General features: G+C 39.9%; 1 protein-coding gene across 2 annotated transcripts in view; it reads right to left on the reverse strand.

Annotated features, from left to right (window-relative positions):
- The window catches only part of LOC146514632 (uncharacterized), a 112702-nt gene that overhangs the window by 47484 nt on the left and 42863 nt on the right, over positions 1-22355 (reverse strand). Inside the window, exons 5-12 of one of the 2 annotated variants that reach the window (XM_085164862.1) lie at positions 20385-20519; positions 19925-20005; positions 4395-5039; positions 2686-2730; positions 2313-2432; positions 1519-1557; positions 1377-1430; positions 1241-1294 (exon numbers count right to left, since the gene is read on the reverse strand). In XM_085164862.1, the coding sequence (XP_085020988.1) occupies positions 1241-1294; positions 1377-1430; positions 1519-1557; positions 2313-2432; positions 2686-2730; positions 4395-5039; positions 19925-20005; positions 20385-20519 (1173 nt within the window). Of the gene's footprint in view, positions 1-1240; positions 1295-1376; positions 1431-1518; positions 1558-2312; positions 2433-2685; positions 2731-4394; positions 5040-11673; positions 19861-19924; positions 20006-20384; positions 20520-22355 lie in introns of those variants that run through there. The other variant, XM_085164863.1, reaches the window with a different exon arrangement.

A 22355-nucleotide genomic window follows, 5' to 3' on the forward strand; every position in this document is an offset into this window, starting at 1 on the left:
GGCTCGAGCCGGCAACCTTCCGATTACAAGACAAACACCCAACTCTTGAGCCACGATCGCCCCAGGCTTACAAAGAGCCTTTATTTGTGATTTTTTTTAAATGTCAATAACACATTTGAATTTTCCATGATTGATGCTGACACACCCCAGCATTGCTTACAGTGCTGATGTATGATTATTTTTGCACAAACAGCAAGGTGCTTTGTCAGCGTAGACTACACAGTCACTCAGACACAAACAAACACAAACAGTAGATCAATATTCTCTGCCACATGGGTCCAAACATTTCAGGCAGCGAAGGTGACTGAGTGTTTCCAACAATCCCAAACCACACTGTTTCTCATTACCCAGCTGAGACCTCACACAATAGATGGCCGTGGCTTTCAGTTTCCATACAGTCAGAGCCCACTTCCAGGACTCATGTTTATGTATTTTGAGACGGTTTTCGAGATGGATGTAAGATTTACCTCTACCTTAAAAAGCTATTCACCCAAACAAATCAAGTCAGAGTTTTTTAGATTTAATAAAACCAGGCAATAAGTGACAAATAACGAGGTCCCACTGAGATAATGTGAAACTTATGAAATAACACAATAGAAAACTTGATTAACTATGGTTCAGCGTAATCAAATTTACTCACAGAAAATATGCCATGTCTTAATTTTGCAGTTAAAAAAAAGTTTGTTCTCTAAATATGAGAATGGTTACATCATAGGGAGTTTCATGCACACGGGGTTTCCAAACACCCACTCCCTTAAACCGCACTCACTCTGCTGAACCAGCTATGTGACGCTTAATTCAAATTAGCACTTAATCGTCCACAGTGGACTTGCTCAATCCCCAACATTGGCTGGTTCACTTTGATGAACCACCCAATGTTTACAGCGACACCAAATGTGTCAGCTTTTACTAAAATTGGGTGTGTAACTTTTGTGATTTAATGATGGCAAAGTGGACACAAATTAGAGATATTCATCACATTCATGACTAAAACCAAATAATAACATTAAACATGTAAAGAGGATGTTTCAGGACAGGCTTCATGTATTAATAAGTGTCAGCTCATTGCATTTAGTATTACATTTACTGCTGGAATTCCATCCATCCATCTATCTCAAGTTATTTTCTACACGTTGACTTTGGCATACTAAATTAAATTTGTGGCCTTACAGCAGATTTTTTTATTGATACCAAACTTGCTGAAATTTCTGGAGCAGGAAATGCTGGTTTGTTTGCTTACCATCTCTCCTGGCATCCCTGGTCTTCCTCGCTCCCCAGGTTCACCAGGTGGCCCCTGTGAAAGAAAATCACTAAATCACATGGGAACATGTTTGTAACATGCACTAATATACTGCTAAAAAGAGCTCATCTCTAACCTGTCTGCCAGGCCTGCCCATTTCTCCAGGTGGTCCTGCGGGGCCTTCTCTACTCTGCAAGCTCACAGAGAAGAAACCCGCCTCAGACTCACAGAAACAAACGAAACACAGAACAGCTTTTAGAAGAGAACAGCATACTTACAGGCCAACCTGCAGCAAGCAACTGGTAGAAACTGGTTTGCTGCAAGAAAACACACATTAAGTAACAAGTAGTGACCACAGCAGGTTGTCCACATATAGTAGTTCAAAGCACACACGGTAACAAATCGACTTCACAAACACTAACAGACTTTTATTTCTGTCATCTTTTTTCAATAACTGACTTGAAGCTCTCCATCATGCTGGCATACTATATGCGTGTGTATAAGTACATGCCTTATACAACACACAGCTGCGTCCAATGGAAACAGATTAAACAGATGAGGACAGATCATCAACTTGCATGCACGACAACCGAAGGGTTAAAGGTTTCACAGATAGTCTGGAAATCTGGGTTTAAGTAACATCGAAGATCATTTCAAGTCCTATGTGTCCTTTAGGTGACTCTCAATAAATTATATGAGGGCAAAGGAGAGAGGAACATATAAAAACAACTTCTTTGAGGTGTTGTGTACTTGGTGCCTTGATGTTTAATGGAAGGCCAGGAAAGCAGTTGATAAACCAACAACATGTTTCCTCTTGGGGGTCTTTCTGTGTGGAGTTTGCACTTTCTTCCAGTAGGTACTCTGGTTTGCACCCATGGTCTGAATGCATGCATGTCAGAGTAACCTATGATTCTAAACTTGCTATAAGTGTGAATCTAAGAGTCTGCAGATGTCTGTGTTAGCCCTGTGGTGTCCTGGTAATCTGCTCAGGATGTACCCTGCCACTGGCCCTGCACTTTGCAATATCGGTGGAGCAGGCTAAGCTAAAGTATTATATAGCAGAACATTTTACCTGGAATGCAGCCCATTCCTCAGCAGTGTTCCTCCACAGGTAGAGGGTTGGTAAACCTGGCGGTCCAGGAGGTCCCCTCTCCCCCTTTTTTCCTTGTCTTCCTTCAGGGCCTGTCTTACCCTGTTTATGAAAGATAAATCAATTTATGTGGTAAATAATATATTAGTTCTTGTTTTATTTAAAAGAATGCTGAACTTTGGCATAAATAACCTTAATGGGAGTTAGCAGCGTCCACTGTGGACGATTAAGTAAAACTTGTCTTGGATTGAAACTGAGGTTTAAATATTAGATACCATCTGAGATATTATTTCAGAATCAGCTTTAACCTAACATATCATCATAACTTACTAGGTTATAAACAAGCTTTGGTTACCTTATCACCTTTAAACCCAGGGAGGCCAGGCTCACCAGGACAACCCTGTGGAAACATTAACTCTCAATAAATGAAAAAGACAAAATGCAATGAGGATAAATCAGCTGTCACGACACAAAACAGTATTTATCACCAACTTTAACAAGCCACAGATACGTGACAGTTTATCCCTGACATTTAAGACTTTTCTACTACTTTGTAGAAGCAAAAAACTTGATCTGATAATACTCGATCCTTGTAAAACCTCACAGCTTGTGGCACATTGAGGACCAAAAGGTATTCATTTTACAAGAGCCCCCTCCCTACACCTACAACAATAAAACACTTTAAGATAGGCGTATCAGGTTATACTGTTCAGTAACGCTGTTGTAAATTGATAGGAACTGTGTGAGGCTTCTTTCGGTGCTTCCTGTAGGATCTGGAAAAATTAAAAAATTTGGTAAATCTTGATGAATCTTTCAGGATTACTCTGCCTATGTTATGGATTCTGATCAAGTCTGAACACTAATTTGCAGAAAGTTTGTTTAAGTATGTCCTGAATCTTACTATAATGCTTGCTGTGTATCTCTGTTACCTAACGCCTCCTTGACACGTTAATTAATCTGGATGAAACTCACTATATAAACTGCCTAGTTTTACAACACTGAATTTCCTTACAAATCCTCAAATGTGAGTCCAGAATTTTTTGACAACATAAAGCTTGCAATGCAAATTGATGGAGGGAAGACGGTGTAATCACTTTTGAAAAGTTTGAATATAATAAGTTAACTCATCTTTAGATTGACATTAGCGAGAGCTACCGTCTGTGGTTATTGGGCAATTGATGTGAGTCAAGAAAAATTACCATAAGAGGTTTACATAGGTGTTGATTAGACTTTTGATTTGACAGCCTTATGAGTCATTTTGATAAATCATTTAAATACCTTTATCAATTAATTTTTGCAGCCAGGTACTTTCCTGAAACATGCTTTTTTCTACTTTGAGACAGGATTCAAGAAGATCAAGAAGAACCTGTTGTGCCGCGTATGTGGACAGAAAAGCCAACAGGACATTTTCCCTCATGTTCGGCTGGGTCTAATCACATTAATCGTGCTGAGTTATTCTGTGGATTTTATGGCAGCGTGACTCCAGACGTAACCAGATGTGATGTCTGCTTTTGGTTCTGTCTACCCTGTAGTCACAGTTAAGACCCACTTCTTAAACCAGGTAAGTGTTCCAACTAGACAGTATGACCTGACTTTCCACCTCCCGACCAATCAGATACCTTGGAAGCCAAAGGGTAATCCTGTCATATTGTGTAATGCTATGACAAACGGCTGAGACTCCCTAAGCGCGAGCGCTCCCATCACAGCAACAAAGACATGTGGATCAGCGCATGTTTGAAGAGTGTAACCACCCCTAATCAGATTCATATGGCAGCTGATGGAGAACAGTGCTTGTAAGCTGTAAAAGCAAACAGTCGTTATACTCTTTTCATTCACAAAGATTTTTTTTCATCTCATCCAACAATGGACCGATATTATACATCCAATTTACTTTTAAACAAACAGGAAGGCCTTTGCTTTGATGAGCAAAATGAATAAGTTGAATAAACTCTGCAAAAAATTCTCACTGAGATATGGACATGAGAGAGAGCAAACTACAGCAGATCATACAATAGAATTAAAACGGGTTTTAAAGAGCAATGAGAAGACCAAAAGGCCACTTACTTCCAGCCCAGGCGGACCCATTCGGCCAGGTGGGCCTCTCTGAAGCCGGTACATTTTGCCATCTGAGCCCAAAACCAGGTTTCCATCTCTAGACACAATGGCTACAGTTGCAGGGCGGCCTTTTTCTGGTAGTCTGCCTTTGTGCTCACGTCTACGATCAAACTGTATGGAACTCTGCGTGGTGCGGGAGCTCCCCTTGACATCAGGTAAAGGTGAAATAGTCGTGGTCTCTTTGCTAGAATCTGTGGCAGATCTGGGATCTGAAGGAATCTTAGGAGTTGCAGGAAAACCTAGCGCGGGCTTCTTAGGAGAACCTCCAATGTCCAGGTCTATTATATCATCTGAAGGCTTTCCAGGAAACAGTGATGAAGTCCTCCCATTAGAATCTTTCTTCTTCTCTGTGGTAATGTTTTCCTCCATATTTTTAGATGCTAGTTCAGGTTTCCCTTTCTGGCTTCCCTTAGGTCCATTTCTGGAAGGTTTTAACCGTGGGTTCACTTGTCTGCCATTTTGGAAGATCGTATCCAACAAGTCAGTGTCCTCATCCACCAAAAGGACACCCCCACGACCTACTGAACCTTTCCGACTGGGTCTAGAAGGGACCGTCCCGTCGCCTCGTGAACTTTCACGTCGCAGGAACGCATTCTGTCAAGAAAGAAAACAAGAATTGGGGCACACATTCCATCTTTTAGACATCAAAGCAGCGGTTTTCTGGTTTGTAGCACTGTTTGATGTCAGCACTTGTATGAATCTTTCATTGTTTAGTTCTGCATTATTGTGGTGGAATGTCTGATGAGCTTTAAAAATACTAAGATAAAAATCAGCCTGGTGCAGTTTGAAATGTCCTTACTACCATTACCATCAGTCAATAGAAACGAGAACAATAGCACACTGACAGTAGAGACCCTGTTGATGAGAGAAACCAATGTCATGACAAGTGGACAAAAGCAAAACACACCATATAATCATTGTCAAATCAAAAGCTCTTTCTGAAAGCTGTCTGAAAAAAAAAAAACACTTTTTAAATGAACAAAAATTTATTATGTAATAAAGAAATGTTGGTGTTGGGATGGTTTTAAATCCAAATGACAAAAACCCACATTTTCCCCCTACTACAGGCCTCTACCCACAGAAAAAAAACACTTTACTGACATCTGGCATTATTTCATTTTATCTGCCTTCAAGTTAGTTAGTTCCTCTTCTATTTACAATAGTTACTTTTAACCCATCTGGCAAATAAACATGCACACCACCACAACTGATAATGGCATTTATTTTCAAAATAGTTAAATACGCTGTCTCTAATTAACATTTCAGTGGTTCACACTGAGATCCTAATTGAACCCAAAACTATTAAGAACCTCTCTTTTCAGCACTTAACCTTTCCAAAGTGCCACAGTCTCTCTTTGCTCTTTGACCGTTACTGTAGGTCAGCCATCACATTTCTTACAGCATGGTTGGGATACCATTGCTGTTGTAAATAATGATAATAAAGATCTCCTCTCCTAAACTATAAAAAGGAACATTTCTGCTCAAATTCCACGGCTTTACCTACTGTGACTTCTGCTATCCTCCAGCTGATACTCAGGTTTAAGCACGTCTATCTCTAGTTGGATCTTCGTCTTAGGTTTAACATAAATCTTGACAAGACTGAGACTTCAGTACAGACTCTAGACTGGAGCAACATAGGCTCCCTCTGTGTCAAACTCTGTTTTACACCTCCCCACAACAGTTTATATAGTTTAGAGCTTTAATCGACTGCTCTTTATTCTGTAATCGTTCGTACTGTAAATCAGCTTTGCCAGCTGTCAAAATGTGAACTTATACATAGGCAAGCACACACACAACAAAACAGAGCAAAATTCTGGGCCCTAGGGAATGGAGAATAGTGAGAGAGGCCTTTCAGGGCAAAGGGACCACAGGGCTATAAATTTTGTTTGATGACCGTAATGGGCTGAAATGGAGAGCACAAAAGCGGAGCTGAGAGGCATATGGAAAGCAGAAGGACAGGAAGAGCAAAAGGAGGCGGGGGTTTACACATTGTGCAAGGGTCTAACACAAGATACAATTCAATAATCTCTCAGAATAGACGGCTTTCTACGCCAGGTCTATGTAACCGAATCGTTTATAGGAACTGGTCATCTGGAGATACGCAGACGTCTTGATCCTGGTACACGCACAATGTCACAAATCATGCTAAATAAACATTTTAACCAGTGAAGTCACATTGTAATTTTTTTTAGTAACGATTCCAGTTCTTTTGGCACATAAGTGAAACTAGGTTTTGTGTTTGGACCTGTGCCTTTTTTCAGCAGAAAATGCACAGTGAGCAGAGAAGGCAACAGTTCATAACCCTTCCACCGATATCTGAGAACTAAATAAAAGTTTCCATGGGACGTAAACAGAGCTATAGAAAAATGAGAGCATCAAATATTAGGAATACAAATGCACTGGAAAGATTGCAGGAATATATATGAATATAGGCTCTGTTTTCTTGTTGGTTATAGTTGTTTATCAAGGCAAAAATCAATTCAGCATGCTCAATGACATGCCCAAACATCCAGAAACATGTCAAATAAGTTAAACATGGCTTTCATTCATCTGAAACAACAGGCCAACAATTAGCCTTGTGCAATGGGGCCAGTCAGCCGGGCCAGCAAAGGCCCGAGATAGGCAAGAGCCAAAGCCAGTGCCCCGAATGGAAACAAAAGCTCTTTCTCTTTTTCTCTTATCCCCGGCCACATTCAGTCAAACAGGCCCAGCTGATAACCTGACACTGGATCTCCTCTGGTCAACATCGTCTCCTCCACTTATCTCCCTTTCAGTCAGAGAGACTTCCTTATGAGCCAGCGCAGGTCATACTTAGTTGGAATACCATTATACATCCGCCAATCAGCCAGGTGCTGATAGTTGTCAATGAGTACAAGCCTTTAGGATATATTGAATGTTATATGTTGTATATTATATATTCCAATCTGTTACACATGTACACAAAATAAACTCAAAAATAAAAACTAAGCAATACCAAGGAGCAACTTTTAGCTGGAAAAAAGTCCACATGTACAGTACAAAGACGTATTGCTTAATTTATTACTTCAGTAAACACTTTCCTGATGTTTTTATTAACTCAGTTGCAAGTTTCCAATCTAATCTTATATAAAATGACATTCATTTTGTAAATGATTTTCCCCTTTAGAGTAAAATAGAAAATAAAACAGGGTATGCTTTACAGCACTGACAAGTACAGTCATATCTGGTCTTAAAAAAGGACACACACGGCCAAGATGCTGAAGCTCAAGGCTTCAGAACTGATCTTCACAAACAAACAGGTGACGTCATCTTAGATACAGTCTATGAATCCAACAAAATATTTCTGCTGGAGATAATATCCAGAGTAGCAAATATGAACATGCAATCCTGTCTAAAAGAAAGTTTTCAAGTACACTTGACTAGCTGATTATCAGCCGATGAGACCGCCTCTGTGGAAGTAGACATTTTGGCAGTTTTGCTCCTCATCTGGAGCATTCAGGTGTTTCTTAAGACATTGCCACAGTCTTCTCAGGGGCGGCAGTCTCAGCAAATTCACCCCAAACTCAGGCTGTGCAATGCTTGGAGAAACTGCAAAAAATTCTTACAAAAACTCTACAGGCCTCAGTTAGCATGTTAATTGTTAATGAAAGTACCCTTTGAAAAAGACTAAACAAGTAGGGCTTTTTTTTTTGGAAGGGTTGCAAAGACAAAGTTTTGTCTTTCTAACAAGGAAGTGGAGCCCAGCTTAGGTTTGCAAAGTTGCATCTCAATAAATCCCAAGACTTCTGGAAAAATGCCTTTTACAATGATGAGACAAAACAAGATGTCTTACCATTTTTGGCAAAAACAAACCACCCATACCAAATGTCTAGCACGGTGGTGGAGGAGTGATGATTGGGAATGCTCTGCAACCAAAGAATGGGACAGCTTGTAGTCACCGAGTCAGTCGGGAACTTCTTTCTATACCAAAGTATTATAGGGTCAAATGTGAGGTCTGTCTCATAACTACAGCTTGGTCCAAACTGAGTCATGCGACAGGACAATGATCCCAAACACACCCGAAAATCTAAAACAGAATAGGCCCAGCAAAGTCCAAACCTCATCCTTATTGAAAAACTGTGGTGGGACCTTAAGAGGGCTGTGCATAAATGAATGCCCTCAATAAACCTCAATGAAACCAGAATTCCTTGTGACTATATCTATCCATCCGAACAATCCTCAACAGAGGTACTACTCAGTCCTGTTTGAGCAGCATTTGCTAAGAACCAGTTTATTAAGGATTTATGTATTCAGAGGAAACCTTTGAACTTGGAGATGAGTGCTACAAAGAGGATAACGAAGTCAAAGTGATAATGTACTGAAACACTGTCGGTTTGTCTAATTCTAAGGAATGTTTTGACAATAACAAAATATATCATGAAGTATGTTGCAGTCACACTGTTTATGGTTTAACAGTGGTGCTCACCACATTATACCATGTTTTTTTAATCATATTTAGAGAGCAAAAAGTAGAGTAACTGTGGGTCAGGGGCCCACACTTGTACTTCTCTAACCTACACATCAGTATCGGACCTGTGTGAATGTTAGACACTGAGAATGAAGCTAATGGATTGTGTTTATCAACAGGTCTTCTCTACACTCTGTAATGGTCTTAGAGTATCATCAGGATAGTGTTAAATGTGTTAAATGTGAAAAACAACAGAAATTCAAGTTTAAACTCTTCTCAGTCTAAGGTCACACCAAGGCCTCCATGAGTCATCTTTAAAACAGCAGTTTTAAAGATGATCTACAGAGCAGACGTTGCATAGCATGTGTCTGTGTAGTTATCCTGTCAAACAAAACTCTAATAATCCCAGCAAGTAACTCTATGAGCCTTTAAATCATGAGCCAAGATGATGTTCACACTCAATATCTCTCTAAAGGTTCTGTAGTAGCAGGCTCGAGCAAGCAAGCATGTTCAAAGTGTGTGTGTTTATGCGTGTGTGTGTTTGCTTTTTAATCCTAACAACACTTCTCGAGTTGGAGGAACGGTGCAGCAACGGCACAGCCTGAGTCTCGGCTGACTTTAAGTGACTGGGGAAATCCATGATTTTATTTTATTATTATAATCTATATTATTTGTTGTTTTGGGGCTAATAATAGCAAATATTTTGAATAAAGATGAAAATTTTAGAAAACTAGTTTATCTTCTTTAATCTGCGTATGCCTGTTTAGACTGGACTCACACATTTGCACTGCAAACACAATGAAAATTGTAAGTACAGGTACATGGACTGACTTATTAGTTACAATGAAACGTCATCTAGCAACACTTTGCCATGATTCCTCCCTGCAGCAAGTTTGGAAATTTTGCATATAATGATGTCAAGAAATTTCAAAAGACTTGGTCTGAAGAGAACAAAGCTTTTGTCACATATATGAGTTTTTATTAAGACTGCAAACAGACAGTACCATGCAAAAAGCATGTTGGATTCAGCCAGTACTGGTTTTAAAAAGATGAGCCAATTAACTGACAGGAAATGTGCCAAATGTCTTAAAGGCAACATCATTTGCATTCATACAAACACTTGACTAATAGATCCAGGTATTAAGGGCATAACTATGCTTCTCCATTTGTTTTTCAGGGTGCTTTTCCAACCTTCAAGGCAACTACTGGCCAGACTTGCAGGGACTTGAATCTAACCTAATCCATCATATTGTCTTACTATCATCTTAGTTAAAATACCATTGCATGGTAATGCTGTTGGAATGATTTCCAGAATGACATCAGTTCCATTAAAACAAAGCAGGAGCATTTTTCATACACTAATTAAAAAAAATATCTCAATTTAACTTATGTGTCACTCTTACACACAGTAAATAAAAGTTATGGCAGGTGTTCACAGGGCATAATTAATGGCTATCTACACAAAGCTCAAGTCTCAGGAGGCATAAGGAGTTGACAGTAATAAGAAATCTATGGGGGCCTCACAGCCTGACGAAGATGCTGCAGGCTAGAGTGCTATTATCAACACATGTGTGCACGCACACACAGACAATGAAGACTTGCTCCTACAAAGGCTAATCAAATGGCAAGGTCCGTAAATCTCGCTAAGACACAGGTATGCAGACAAGACATAAGGCGAGGCAGTCACTACAGTGTGTGTGTGTGTGTGTGTGTGTGTGTGTGTGTGTGTGTGTGTGTGTCATGTGCACACAAGACACAAGTCAGTGTGTGACTTCACTGCAGCTCAGCAGGTCAAGTGTGTGGCATTAACGGTGTCACGTTCAGGGATTTTAGAACCAGCGGGACCACCCATGTTAGAAATGGTACATTTAGTTGTGATCAAAGCATCCACCAGTTCAACAGTGGTGGTCTGGGAATGTACAATAAGATCATAAAGCATTATGGAGAAGAGGAATAATACCTAAACTTTTCTTGCACAATAAAACTGCTCTCCAGCCTACTAAGTACTGGTAGCTGGATTTGCCAGATGACCAGAAATGCTCTCTCATGGAGGCCGACACAGACACTAGCCCTTGTGAATAACTCTCACATCCACAACAATATAAAAACAGATAATAAAATAACCAACAGAACATTTCTAAATGGGCAATGACTGTCACTAATGTTCCCATGAATCATAGTTTTCACAAAAAATGGTGCATTGATGTTCAGATTTTCCTTTGTTTTTAAGTAGTTTGAAGCCTCCACAGAAGAGTTAGCCAGGCAAACCATAAACCATGCAGGGGTACATCTGTCTAATGCAATATTCTGAATCCAAGAAAGTGACCAAGGGGTGTATCTCTTCTACTAAATGTTCTCATCAGCAATGCAAATTGTTTCCGTTACATATGAAAGATCCCTGATTCGAGACCAGGAGAAGAGGCTGAAGGGTCACAGGAAAGTGTATTCCACGTGCTGTTCACAAGCTTGGATTAATGTGAGAAATGAGAATCTCACTATACTGTTAAGTGTTACTAAAAAAGAATTCAAGCGTGTTTAAGCATAAGACAAATAATTAAAGAGTTAAGGTTTTAGAAGCTTGCTTTTATGAGCATCTTTAGGGTATTTATAAGTTGAAAATCACATCAGTTGCAACCTTGAATTAATTAGAACCAAAAGCATCCTCAGCCAAGTAAATTGATTAAATTAAAAGCACCTCCACACTGAGTGCACTTCACTCCTGTCCAGAGTCTTTGCATCAGAACAGAAAACTCCAAAGAAAAGGTTAAAAGCAGTACATGTATGAGCCGTAGTAGGGAGTACCTTTCCATCCCGTCGTCTTTGACCTTGTACATGCAACCCCAATAAATCCAGCAATAGGCATCCCAGGAGCAAGTACCAGCCAACATGGTAGGGCATGACTGCAGGAGACACTGCGGGTCTGTCTGCACTTGAGCTCAGCTCCAATTGTACACAAAGGCAGACCTCTGCGCAGAAGGCTGATCCAGCTCCCAGGAGACACACCCACACACCTACTGGGTACACACTCACCACCCAACCATACAGGTTATATAAATAATACATCTAATCTGGCTCATGAAGAGACTAGCACAGCCAATTAACCTTCAGGGTGGCCTGGGTAATAGTTGAGAACTACTAGTGACCGTAACAACTGCAATGTGGGTCCAATTTGAATGTTGAACTCTTGTGAATAATAAATATGTTCTATTCTCTCACCCACACAATGTCAGAGCAGGCAACGGCTGTTCTAAACATATTAAATCCACAACATCCAAATTGCCAGCTCTTAACTAACCAAGACTGAGGTTGTGAGTGAACTTCTGATCGCAGCAAGCTATTGGCACTAAACTCAAACCGCAACATCACGGGCAACTAAAAATCTGCTTGAATGAATGCAGTGACTGCTCGTTCCAACCGAGCAGAGCGCGATGAAGGAAAACAGGGATAAGGAAGATGTGAGGGAATCCCCACTGCTTTTGCACATGGTTAGAGGCATGCACAATAAAAAAAAAGAAAACCTGCGGTGGAATTAGGGGAGGGGAAGCCACAGTTCCCAGATTCAGTGAAATAACCACAGCTGAGAGAGCTTGTGAGGGGAAATATTCATTGTGGATTCTCTGAGGTTGGCTTGATTTACATTTATTGTGTCGATGCAGAGAGGAGACCCCGTCTGCATTAAAGTCAAAAACAGCAGGGCACCTCAGTGTCACCGGAAGCATTACTTCATGTCTATTAGGACCAAAAGGCGAGGTGGTCTAGGACAAACAGCGATATAAATAAACAAGAGCAGGGGGAGGTTGATTCAGGGTGAACAGAACCTCTGTGGATGCTTTTGAACTGTGCGGCAGATGTGCAGGCTAGGGGGGAAATCAGTGATCTCTTTTTAATTTTAAACTACTTCCCAGCAAATCTTCTTCCTCACCACATAATGGCTTCCAGAGGTCTCTTGTGTCTGCACTGAAAATGCAACTTTTATTGAACTTTAACAGCTGGGACTTGAATCACAGGTATTTCTGCCCTCGTGAAAGCTAATGCGCTGATGTAGCACTTGTATAACAAGTTTTCATCACCTAGCATGTAACCATTTATCATCACAGCCTAGATGCCCTGTTCTAAATTACAGATGCGGAGTGGAAAATTATCAGTACAAGCATGTCGGGGCTTCTCATGTGGAGAAAACGGTTCTGTGCTGCTTAGCGACACAGTGAAAGAAGTAGCTACGGAAACATTTCTTCAATCCTCTGTTTCCATCTCCTCCCTCACTTTTATCCAAGCATCTCTGCTTCCTTTTGTACTTCACAGTTTGACTTGTCTGTAATTATTTTATATTGGAAACAGTTCTAAACCTTGCTACGCAGATGAAAAATGATTGCTGGATGTATGCTGACGTGCATAACAGAAAAGCTTGACAGCATGCAGGGCCATCGAGTTGACATAAAAACAAAGAAATGTTAATCAGATACACAAAGCATGCTTTCTCATCCTCGCTCTCTAATTAGGCAATATTTGAAAATAGCAAATATTGCATGCCCTTCACTGAGCCTTTGATGTATCAACAGAAAACAACAGAAAAGCATGGCTTTAGCGCCAAAATCGATCCCACCAGATGATTGTTTTAATATGAATCTTTATTTTATTATGTTGTCTTGAGGAAAATAACTTTTTATCTGTTCCAACATATTTGCACTGCAGTGTATCAACAGTTTGGTTGAAGAGACCTCAGTCTTGAAGAGCTTGGAAAGATCTCAAAGTGTTTTGTGAAACAGATTTTATTGACCTTTTGAAGATATGGCTCCAAGTAAATCCTAATGAAGCGATAACTTAACACAAGGGTGAAAAAAAGAGGGAAGCTACCATGTGAACAGTATTGGTTGAAACCTCCGAGGAGTTTCTCAGATGGCTGCTTGTAACTGGCTTAAATGTGAATTCCATAAACTCCTTGGTTAAAACGCCTACCTATCATTTCAAAAGAAGATTTAAATTAATGCATTATTAGGAGCTTGGCTACTTTAAATGACAAATATATGCCAAAAGCAACAGCAGACTAGCAGACTGCCAGTTTTGCATTTGCTATTTTTAGTGACTAAACTGGAGCTCCTAACCATCCTCCTGCTCTAAGGGCCAATTATATCCTCATTAATGTAATTATCTGACAAACATCACAGCTAGTTTAGTGGTTAATTGTGCTAACAGCCTGTGAAAAAGAAGTTTTGCTGTGTAGATTTCTAGTATTTTTTTAACATGTTACTTAGCACTTATTAACAGGTATCTGCCTCATGCGGGATGCATCCGCTGGTTTGCATATTCAATTTTCTATGCAACATTGCTAATGCTAACTGGTAACTTAAAACATGTTTTATTTTTGCTGCTTTCATGATAACCATTGGTGGCATATGCCAAAAGGGATTCCACCCTTTGTTGCGCAGCTTGCTTTGTCATGTTTCTTGGGATTTTTGCAACCTGATGTGCAGCCAGCGTGGGCAGGTTGAAGATACAAGCCTATGAGTGCAGGAATTACTGTAACATCTGTCAAGATTTCCTTTCTATTTCAGCTTCTTTTACTCTGAAGTGGCAACATGTATCACTCAGCAGGAGATTGCAATAGGTTGAGGGCACCCCAGCCACCAGTGCAAATGGTGACCGGCTGTGGCGAGGTCACAGTTGACATGAGACACAACTAATATCTAGAACCGCTTTATGTGCGGTTTATTAGGGTGAAGATGATAAAGGAACGTGAAGTATTCTGGCATGAGAAGATGTTGACTTTCACAATAATGCGATATGAGAGGAATGGTTTGCAAAAAGGATTTTTTCTTTGTTTGTTAACCCATTAAGCCCTGTAGCCTATTGAACACATGGTTAAACATACAGACTTTTTAATTATACACATTTCACATGTGAACTGCAGTCCCAATTTAGTCAGTCACTGCTCCAAACATGATCAAATAATGTTGGACTATCTCTTACTCCTTATTAACAATCTTACCAATCAAGAAATGAAAAAAAAAAAACCCTGTGAAAATTGAAATTTTACGCATTTTAACACCTTTTTAACCATTTTCTGCAAGGAATCACTTTCAGAGAGGTGAAAAAAGTTAATGCAACTGCATGACAGAATCAGCAACAGAATCGCTTTCAAATTCCAAAAATATAAATTCAGTTTAGTTATACTGTATTGTATTTTCCCTTCTGACTGAAGCCTGACTGGCAGCAGCTTTACACCCCACCAGCCACTAAAGAGGCCTCTAGGATGGAAGAGATCAATGATAATTTCCAAACTTTCTGTCCATACAAGTGCACAAACACACACTACAATAGCAATAACCTCCTTAATCACTGAAGAAGTATCTCATGTCCTCATAGGGTTGAATCCAGGCTAACCTGACCATCTTACAGTCTCTTCAGACCAGCTGGATGACCCGGTCTTAGCATTTGTCTTCAGCCAAAGGTCAGGTGTTAAATGAGGGGAAAAGGGAGTTAAGTTGCTACATATGTAAATAAGACAGTAAATCCATGTTAACACATCTGTTCCATCAAAAATATATTTTCATTTATCAACCTAAAATGGGTAATTCATTAACAGGGACACTCCTCAATGCTAAGGCTACGTCATGACATCAAAAATGACTCCTCACGTAAAACAAGTCATTATCGCCAGTTTAAGCGAGTCATGGAAAAGTGTCAGAATGATGGATCATTTTTCCCAAACCTCTTTGCTTTTGTCTCAGTGGGACAGTTAAAAGCCATTGTTTGACAAGCTTTATGAAAGGGGACTTCTCTAGAGACCCTAACGGAAACACTTGGAAGGGACAAGACATGGAATAGGGAACATTAACTCCATGGGCGTGTATGCGTTTCCCTGTCTGTCTCTGACACTGTTAGGAATCGTGTGTAAGCAGTGCTGTAACTATAAAACCCCTTCAACAAACTGGTTTCAGTTGCCTGGTAACCTTCAACATAGAGAAACAATCAAATGCAAGCTTTGTCATGCTCTCCAGCACTACCTCCTCCCCCCCTCTTTCTGAAAAACATGCATTTTGCACATGGAAAGAAATCTGAACACATGCCTTCTAGTAGACTATAATGTTGGGAAGCTAATATGTTGATTACTCCAACAATTGATCAGTTGTCTAACCGTGTGGTTCTCTAACTTTTTGTGGGCAGGGAACCCCCACATGCTGAAACATTTTCAGGGACTTCTGTGTAATCCTAACATCAATACAGCAACATTTGGGTTCTTCTGGACTGAAATATTTATCCATGTTCATGAGCTAGCTGACTCACGAGTCAGGTGACACAGCAGCAGGAACAGTTTGAGAAGTTTCCATTGGCCCAAAGATGAAGTGGGAGAAAGTAAAGAAAGGGAAAAAGATTCACAACTTTCTCATTTTATTATCTGTACATGCACTAATAGCACAGCTTGAACCCATTTTGATGACTACTTCTTTATCCCAATAAAAGTCTGCCAACAATATAAAACAGCCCTTAAAAATGTGCCACAGTACATATCAATGACTTAACATTAAATGTCTTGTACAAGGAAAACTCTGACCTGAGTGAGTATGTAAAATAGTTGAAAAACAACATGTGTTCACAATTTGAGAAGCTGTAAATGACAAAGAGAATTTGCAAAACAAAGTAACTCTGACTAATACGGGACAAGTTAATTATAAGTTCAAAGCGGTCAGATTACACTCAGGTTAGCGCTGACTTTGTGATTACATGTTTAGCTAAGGCCCCTGACCTCCAGTGCCATTTAAAATCTTTGTGCACATTTGAGGTGCTGTACATTGACTGGTTGAAAGCCATGTCTCTAAAGAGAGTACCTGTCAATGGGGGCCCAGAAGGGACATTCATCAAATCAGGAAACCCCAACAAAGAGGCCCAGCAGTCAGAAATGTTAGGTTTCAAAGACGACTGCAGCAGACCTCAACAAAAGAGAAATAGGTCTTGTTAATGTGTTGCTATATTTACTTTCTTTAGAAATGTTTTTTTTTTTTAAAGAAGGGAAGAGGGACCAGAAGAGAGCCAGAGGCAGCTTTACCACCGCAAGCATGGATTGCATGGCTGTAATGAGAGACAGACAGCAGAAAAAACAATTATATCCTTATTCACGGATTTATTGTTACCTACATGATAAGCCGTGATCATCACTCACTTTCACTTGTAGCTAAGTACAGCTATTTAGTTGCTCAACAATGCCATGCAAAAATTCCAAAAGCAAAAACGAAACAAAAACAAAAAAACAAAAACTCAAGGATGCAAAGACTTAAACAGATAGAAGAGGACAGAGACATGGAAAACGGAAAGACGGAATCAGACGCAGTAAAAAACAGAAAACAGAAACAGATGAACAGACAGAGAGATAATTACGTGAGAAAATGTGATGCAGCCATATGAAGAAGATTTCAGTGACTATTAAGACGGATCTGGGGCAGCTTGTTCCTGGAAAAAACCCAAAAAGTCCCGACAACACAAAACAGCAGGAGAGGTCTTGGTCATGTACATCATCAAAAAGGAATCCCAATGCCATCCTGATGTAGAAGCTTCTGCCTGGCGGGGCTAGCGTGGCACGGCATGGTCTGTTGCAGTAGCTTCTCTGGCTATACACTGCTGCATTTTTTAAAGACAAACAGACCCTCACTGATTATTTAAGGTATGTTTTGTATACACAAAAATGTAAATTCAAACCAGCTTTGTTTTTTCTTTGTTTCGAAACATATGTAGCCTCTTTGTTTTCCTCATATGGTGATTCCAGAAACACTCTACGAGCGCCAGTATATGCATTTCAAGAAGTGTTTGGTTCATGTGCGTGAACAATAGTATGTGTATGCACATTTTGGCATCCTAAGGCTGATGTGGGATGTGCTGATGAGATTAAACATTCATCATCACTGACATGATTTTAAACACGGAGCGATCTTAAGTAGAAACAAATGAATCGGCTGGCACAGAGAGTAAGGCGGTTTTATTTGATAAGCAATCAATATTGCAATTAATGTTAACAGTACATTTTCACGTCTAATTACCTTTTAATCACTGCATGGCCAAAAGCATATGATGTCTGTGTCTGGCCGTGAACTGATCATTACATGTGTGCTCGCACTCATCACCAATAGTGATTCTACATTCAGTCTACCTGGCCTGTCCTCAAAATTGTCACCAAAGACGAGGAAAATGAAGTTCCTCAAATGGCCACTTGAGGCTGATTCTAAAAGTAAGTTTATCTCCAATATTTACATGTTGTAATGCCCAACTTTACGGCAGAAATAAACAACTCTACAGCCTGGTACTAGACCAGGCTAATTTTACACTTCCTAGGCTGATTTAAGTAATAGATGAGTGCCAACTAGCAAACTATCTGTGAGCTAGGCTTCACCTTTTGGAGTATTTTTTAATGCAATGATTTGACAGAAAGGTTTGGACTGCTGTGCACTTAACACGTCTTAACTTTTTACTTAGCATGAATTAGCAGCTATCTATCCCTGTCCATACATTTTGTAAATGCAGGTTACTAAACAAGTGGTACAATGTTCACTGCTACATGATTTCTCATTAATTCATCCATCCAATCCAAATATGGTCACTTCTGGCTCAGAAAACTAAGGCAACAGCATACAGAGAGTATAAAATATGGACCTAGCTTCCAAGTGAAGCAAACATGGGTAAAAAGTCTTAAATCTGTATTTTCTTGCTGCTGCCAGCAGGAGGCAACTCCTCTAGTTACGAGAAGACATTTATATGAGAAAGCCAGCCTTTGGCTACCTTGATCCATGACATCATTAAGCATTTTCCTGGTGACTCTTCCCAGTTTCTGGAATAAAACATTACGGCTATGTTCATTGGCTAACTTGTCAGTCACAAGTAGTTAGCCGGGGAAAGTCTGGTTTTCTCAGTTATTTCATTAGATCCAAACTTTGGTGGTCAGATGTGGTTTAAAAACACCAGGACTGCCTCAGTGAAAACCCCTCAAAGCTTCAAAACTCAAAGCTTCATAAAATGCAAATCCACAAACCGGCGAGGGATTTCTTGGTGGCCATATCAATATTTCACATACAGCCTATAGTTTGAGCAGTAAGCAGTAAGGAAACAGAACAATATGAGAGATAGTGTTTAGATATTATTTATATAAACAGCAGAGAAACTTTACAGCATGCCAAAAATCCATCAGATCATCCAAAAGCTAATTTACTGGAAATAATCAGGTGACTACTTTAACAACAGGGGGAAATCACTTTTCACACTTCAAATGACTAGTCTGCCTCTTATCAGTGACCCCTAACCCCCCTACTATTCTGTCAAGCTTCTTCACCTCTGCACATAGAAGATGGATGGGGCTCCCTGGCTCCACCCACCTCGGCATGTGTAATGTTGTTCTGCACAAAAGTTGACAGTTTCAGTCCGGTCCTGATGCTCAGAAAACAATACTCTCATTTGAATCCAGATGAGCTGCTGATTACACATAGTATGGGAATCAGCTGTGCTGATTATTACTTCATTTAAAATATTCAAAATAAAGCCACTAATCCAATCCCAAACTGCATTTGGTAAAGATCAAAAGAAATGAGCCATTGCTACAATTTATCAAAGCAGACTTTTAGCCTCAGTGAAGGAATGAGGCCTCTTGCAGGCCACAACAAAGGCCAGTGAGCAGACACACACAGTGTCTCACAGCACTTAAACACACATATGCAGCACACACAACCATGTGAAGTGGACCAGTCAGCCAAAGACAGAAGGTGGGACTGCTGGATGAGGCGTCTGACGCCTGAGGCTCAGGACAGCATGGCTAATTAATGACAGACTGTTGCAGACTGACGGACTGTTGGTTTCACAGACACAGACACTAATGGCAAAAAAAGAACCTATGTAAACCAGACCAGTGGTTGGTGTATATATACACTGGTTATAAGCTGCCCATAGTCTGTCACTACAGCACTGGCCGACAGCTGTGAAACCAGGTAACTGCACTTTTTCACTGTTTCTAACATGCCATTTAAAAGTGAATTTCTGGTTAACAATTAACACTTAAGACACCCAATATCCTACTTACAGTTCGGTCAAAGCTCAAAAAAGACTTGTCCTTTGGATCCCCCAGCAGGTTCTCCAGGTCATTTGAGGACAACAGTATATTCTGTGTGGAAACAGAGGCAACAATTTCTAAATAAAAAAACCACAATCAAAGACTGTTCAAGCCTGCACTGATGAACAACCAAACACTCACAAGTTGTTAAATTCACCAGACTGGATCAAAACCACAGGAGTCAGTGCAGTTTTTATTTTAAATCCTCTGGTGATCTTTCATATTGCTTATATTAAATTATATAGCAGTGCTGGCTGTCAGTGAATTAACTGCAGGAGCCTGAGTGTTTGTGTTGTGGGCTTCAAAAGACATGGATGGCTTCACCTTAAATACCTCAGTGACATGTTTGAGGGCTGCTGTGTATACAAGCCAAAAGAAAATGTTCCTGATTTAATTTCTTTTGCCGTTTCTTTAAATCAGCTTTCCTCACCTGCAGTGGGTTGTTGGTGCGTGGTAAGCGGGGAGGCTTGGAGGCAGTGACACTGCAGAGGGGTGGGTGGTGGCTACAGTGCTGCTGGGCAGCATCTGGATCTCCCATCAGGAAGGCCAGCTGTCGAAGTTGACCCTGCACAGAGAAATTAAACAGCAACCAAACATGCAGTCTGAAAACACAACGTCAAAAAAGTAAATGTCTCTTCATGTCCTGCTTGTTATCCCCGTGAAATATCAGTTTGGATAGCCTGACATACTAGAAGTTTAACTTAATTTACCTATAACCGAACTGCGGTGATATTAAGTTGCAATATTTGAAACAACAAAATCAAAATATTTTAATATTAATATTCAATTTCAAAAAACTTTTCCTCATCTATGTTACATGTGGTGAAGAAAGCTTTTAAGGAAATCTGAGAAGCCTAAAATTACCATGCCAAGTTCTAGCTCACTTCTACAGAGGAACATTATTAAGGATCCTAATAGGAAGCATTACAAACTGGAATGGGATGTCCATGACTAAATACCAGAAGGCACTGAAACTGCCCAGAAGATCACCAACACCCATCTACTGAGCATTAGTGAGACTGCTGAGGTAAGACATATGCAGAGCGCCTGAGGCACACTAAAAATCAACAGTCACCCCTGATGCTATCCAGCAAAGCATACAGAAGCTTCTACTGCCAAACGGCCAGACATTAGAACATACGCCACCATATTTATGTATTCCTTTAAAATGTTGTCAAAAGAAACTTTACATCTGCAGTTTTAATTATACAATACTGTATTGCATAAATATTCAGCAGCACTTCAATAACTACACCTGAACATGTAGCAACAACCTGCTTTGTGATAAATTTAGTCAGATGAACGTGAAAAGTTCTACATCTCTGCTGCATTTTATAGTCTCAGGAGTGGAAGTTGTCACTTAAATATCACAGCATTTTAAAAAGATGATAACAGTGCATTTCATGACATTTTACAGAGTAACACAAAAGCAAGGAGTAATGTAACTATTTTTTTCTCCAGGGTATAATTAAGTAATGAATTCCACTGCTTTTAAAAAAAAAGTAACAAGTAATGTTAAGGACCCCAATACTGAATGTGAAGATAATGAAACCCAAATGAACAGACAAAAGCCGTCAGGTGAACACACACGCACGCTTACAGACACACACACACACACACACACACACACACACGTGTGCACACAAACAGAGGGTTTACTGCAGGTCATGCATTTCACTGCAGTTCCCAGGGTCCTTTTCCAGTGAATCTCCGTCAGGCCAAGCAAGAAAAACAAATCATGAGCAAACCTCTGTCCTCAGGCTAAGTTAATAAGAATGTGATGGTAGGTGAGAGCATGCCTCTGTGTTTGTGTGAGTGCAGCATGGCATAAGTTCCGTTGTTTAGGAGATAGATGCCCATGACTTTGAGACTTACTGAACCTAAAGTAAGTGAAACCATACATGAATGTTTACAATACATGTAGAAATTACATTGCTTATGCAAATTTATCGTTGTTTATCCAAATGAAAGCAATGAAGTCCAGGTCCATTTTGGAAAAAGTAAAATGCATTTTAACAAGCTATTTGATCTCAGCTGCTTACAGAAGAAAAGTAAGAGACACACAGTCTGTAAGGACTTTAAGGAAAATCCATCTGAGAAATGTTATGTTTTATTTAACCCAGACCTGTGTTACTGTATATACAGAGATAGTTTTAGAGATGTTTCATGTCCTCTGAAGAAGAACCAAATCTCAAGTACCTCTGTTAGAAAAATCCCATGATGACCTTGAAATAGACAGGGGATCAAACAACACATGTCTGCTAAACAGATGCATCTGCAGTACATTTTCATGAAGGACAAATATTTCTATTAATGTAATTGGTGATTGAAATATACAACAGACTTTTCTTCAAAACCAAATGCAGCTGTCACTCCTGGATCTTTACAATGTAGCCTAAAG

This window comes from Neolamprologus multifasciatus, chromosome 7, assembly GCF_963576455.1.
Source record: "Neolamprologus multifasciatus chromosome 7, fNeoMul1.2, whole genome shotgun sequence".
Lineage (NCBI taxonomy): Eukaryota > Metazoa > Chordata > Actinopteri > Cichliformes > Cichlidae > Neolamprologus > Neolamprologus multifasciatus.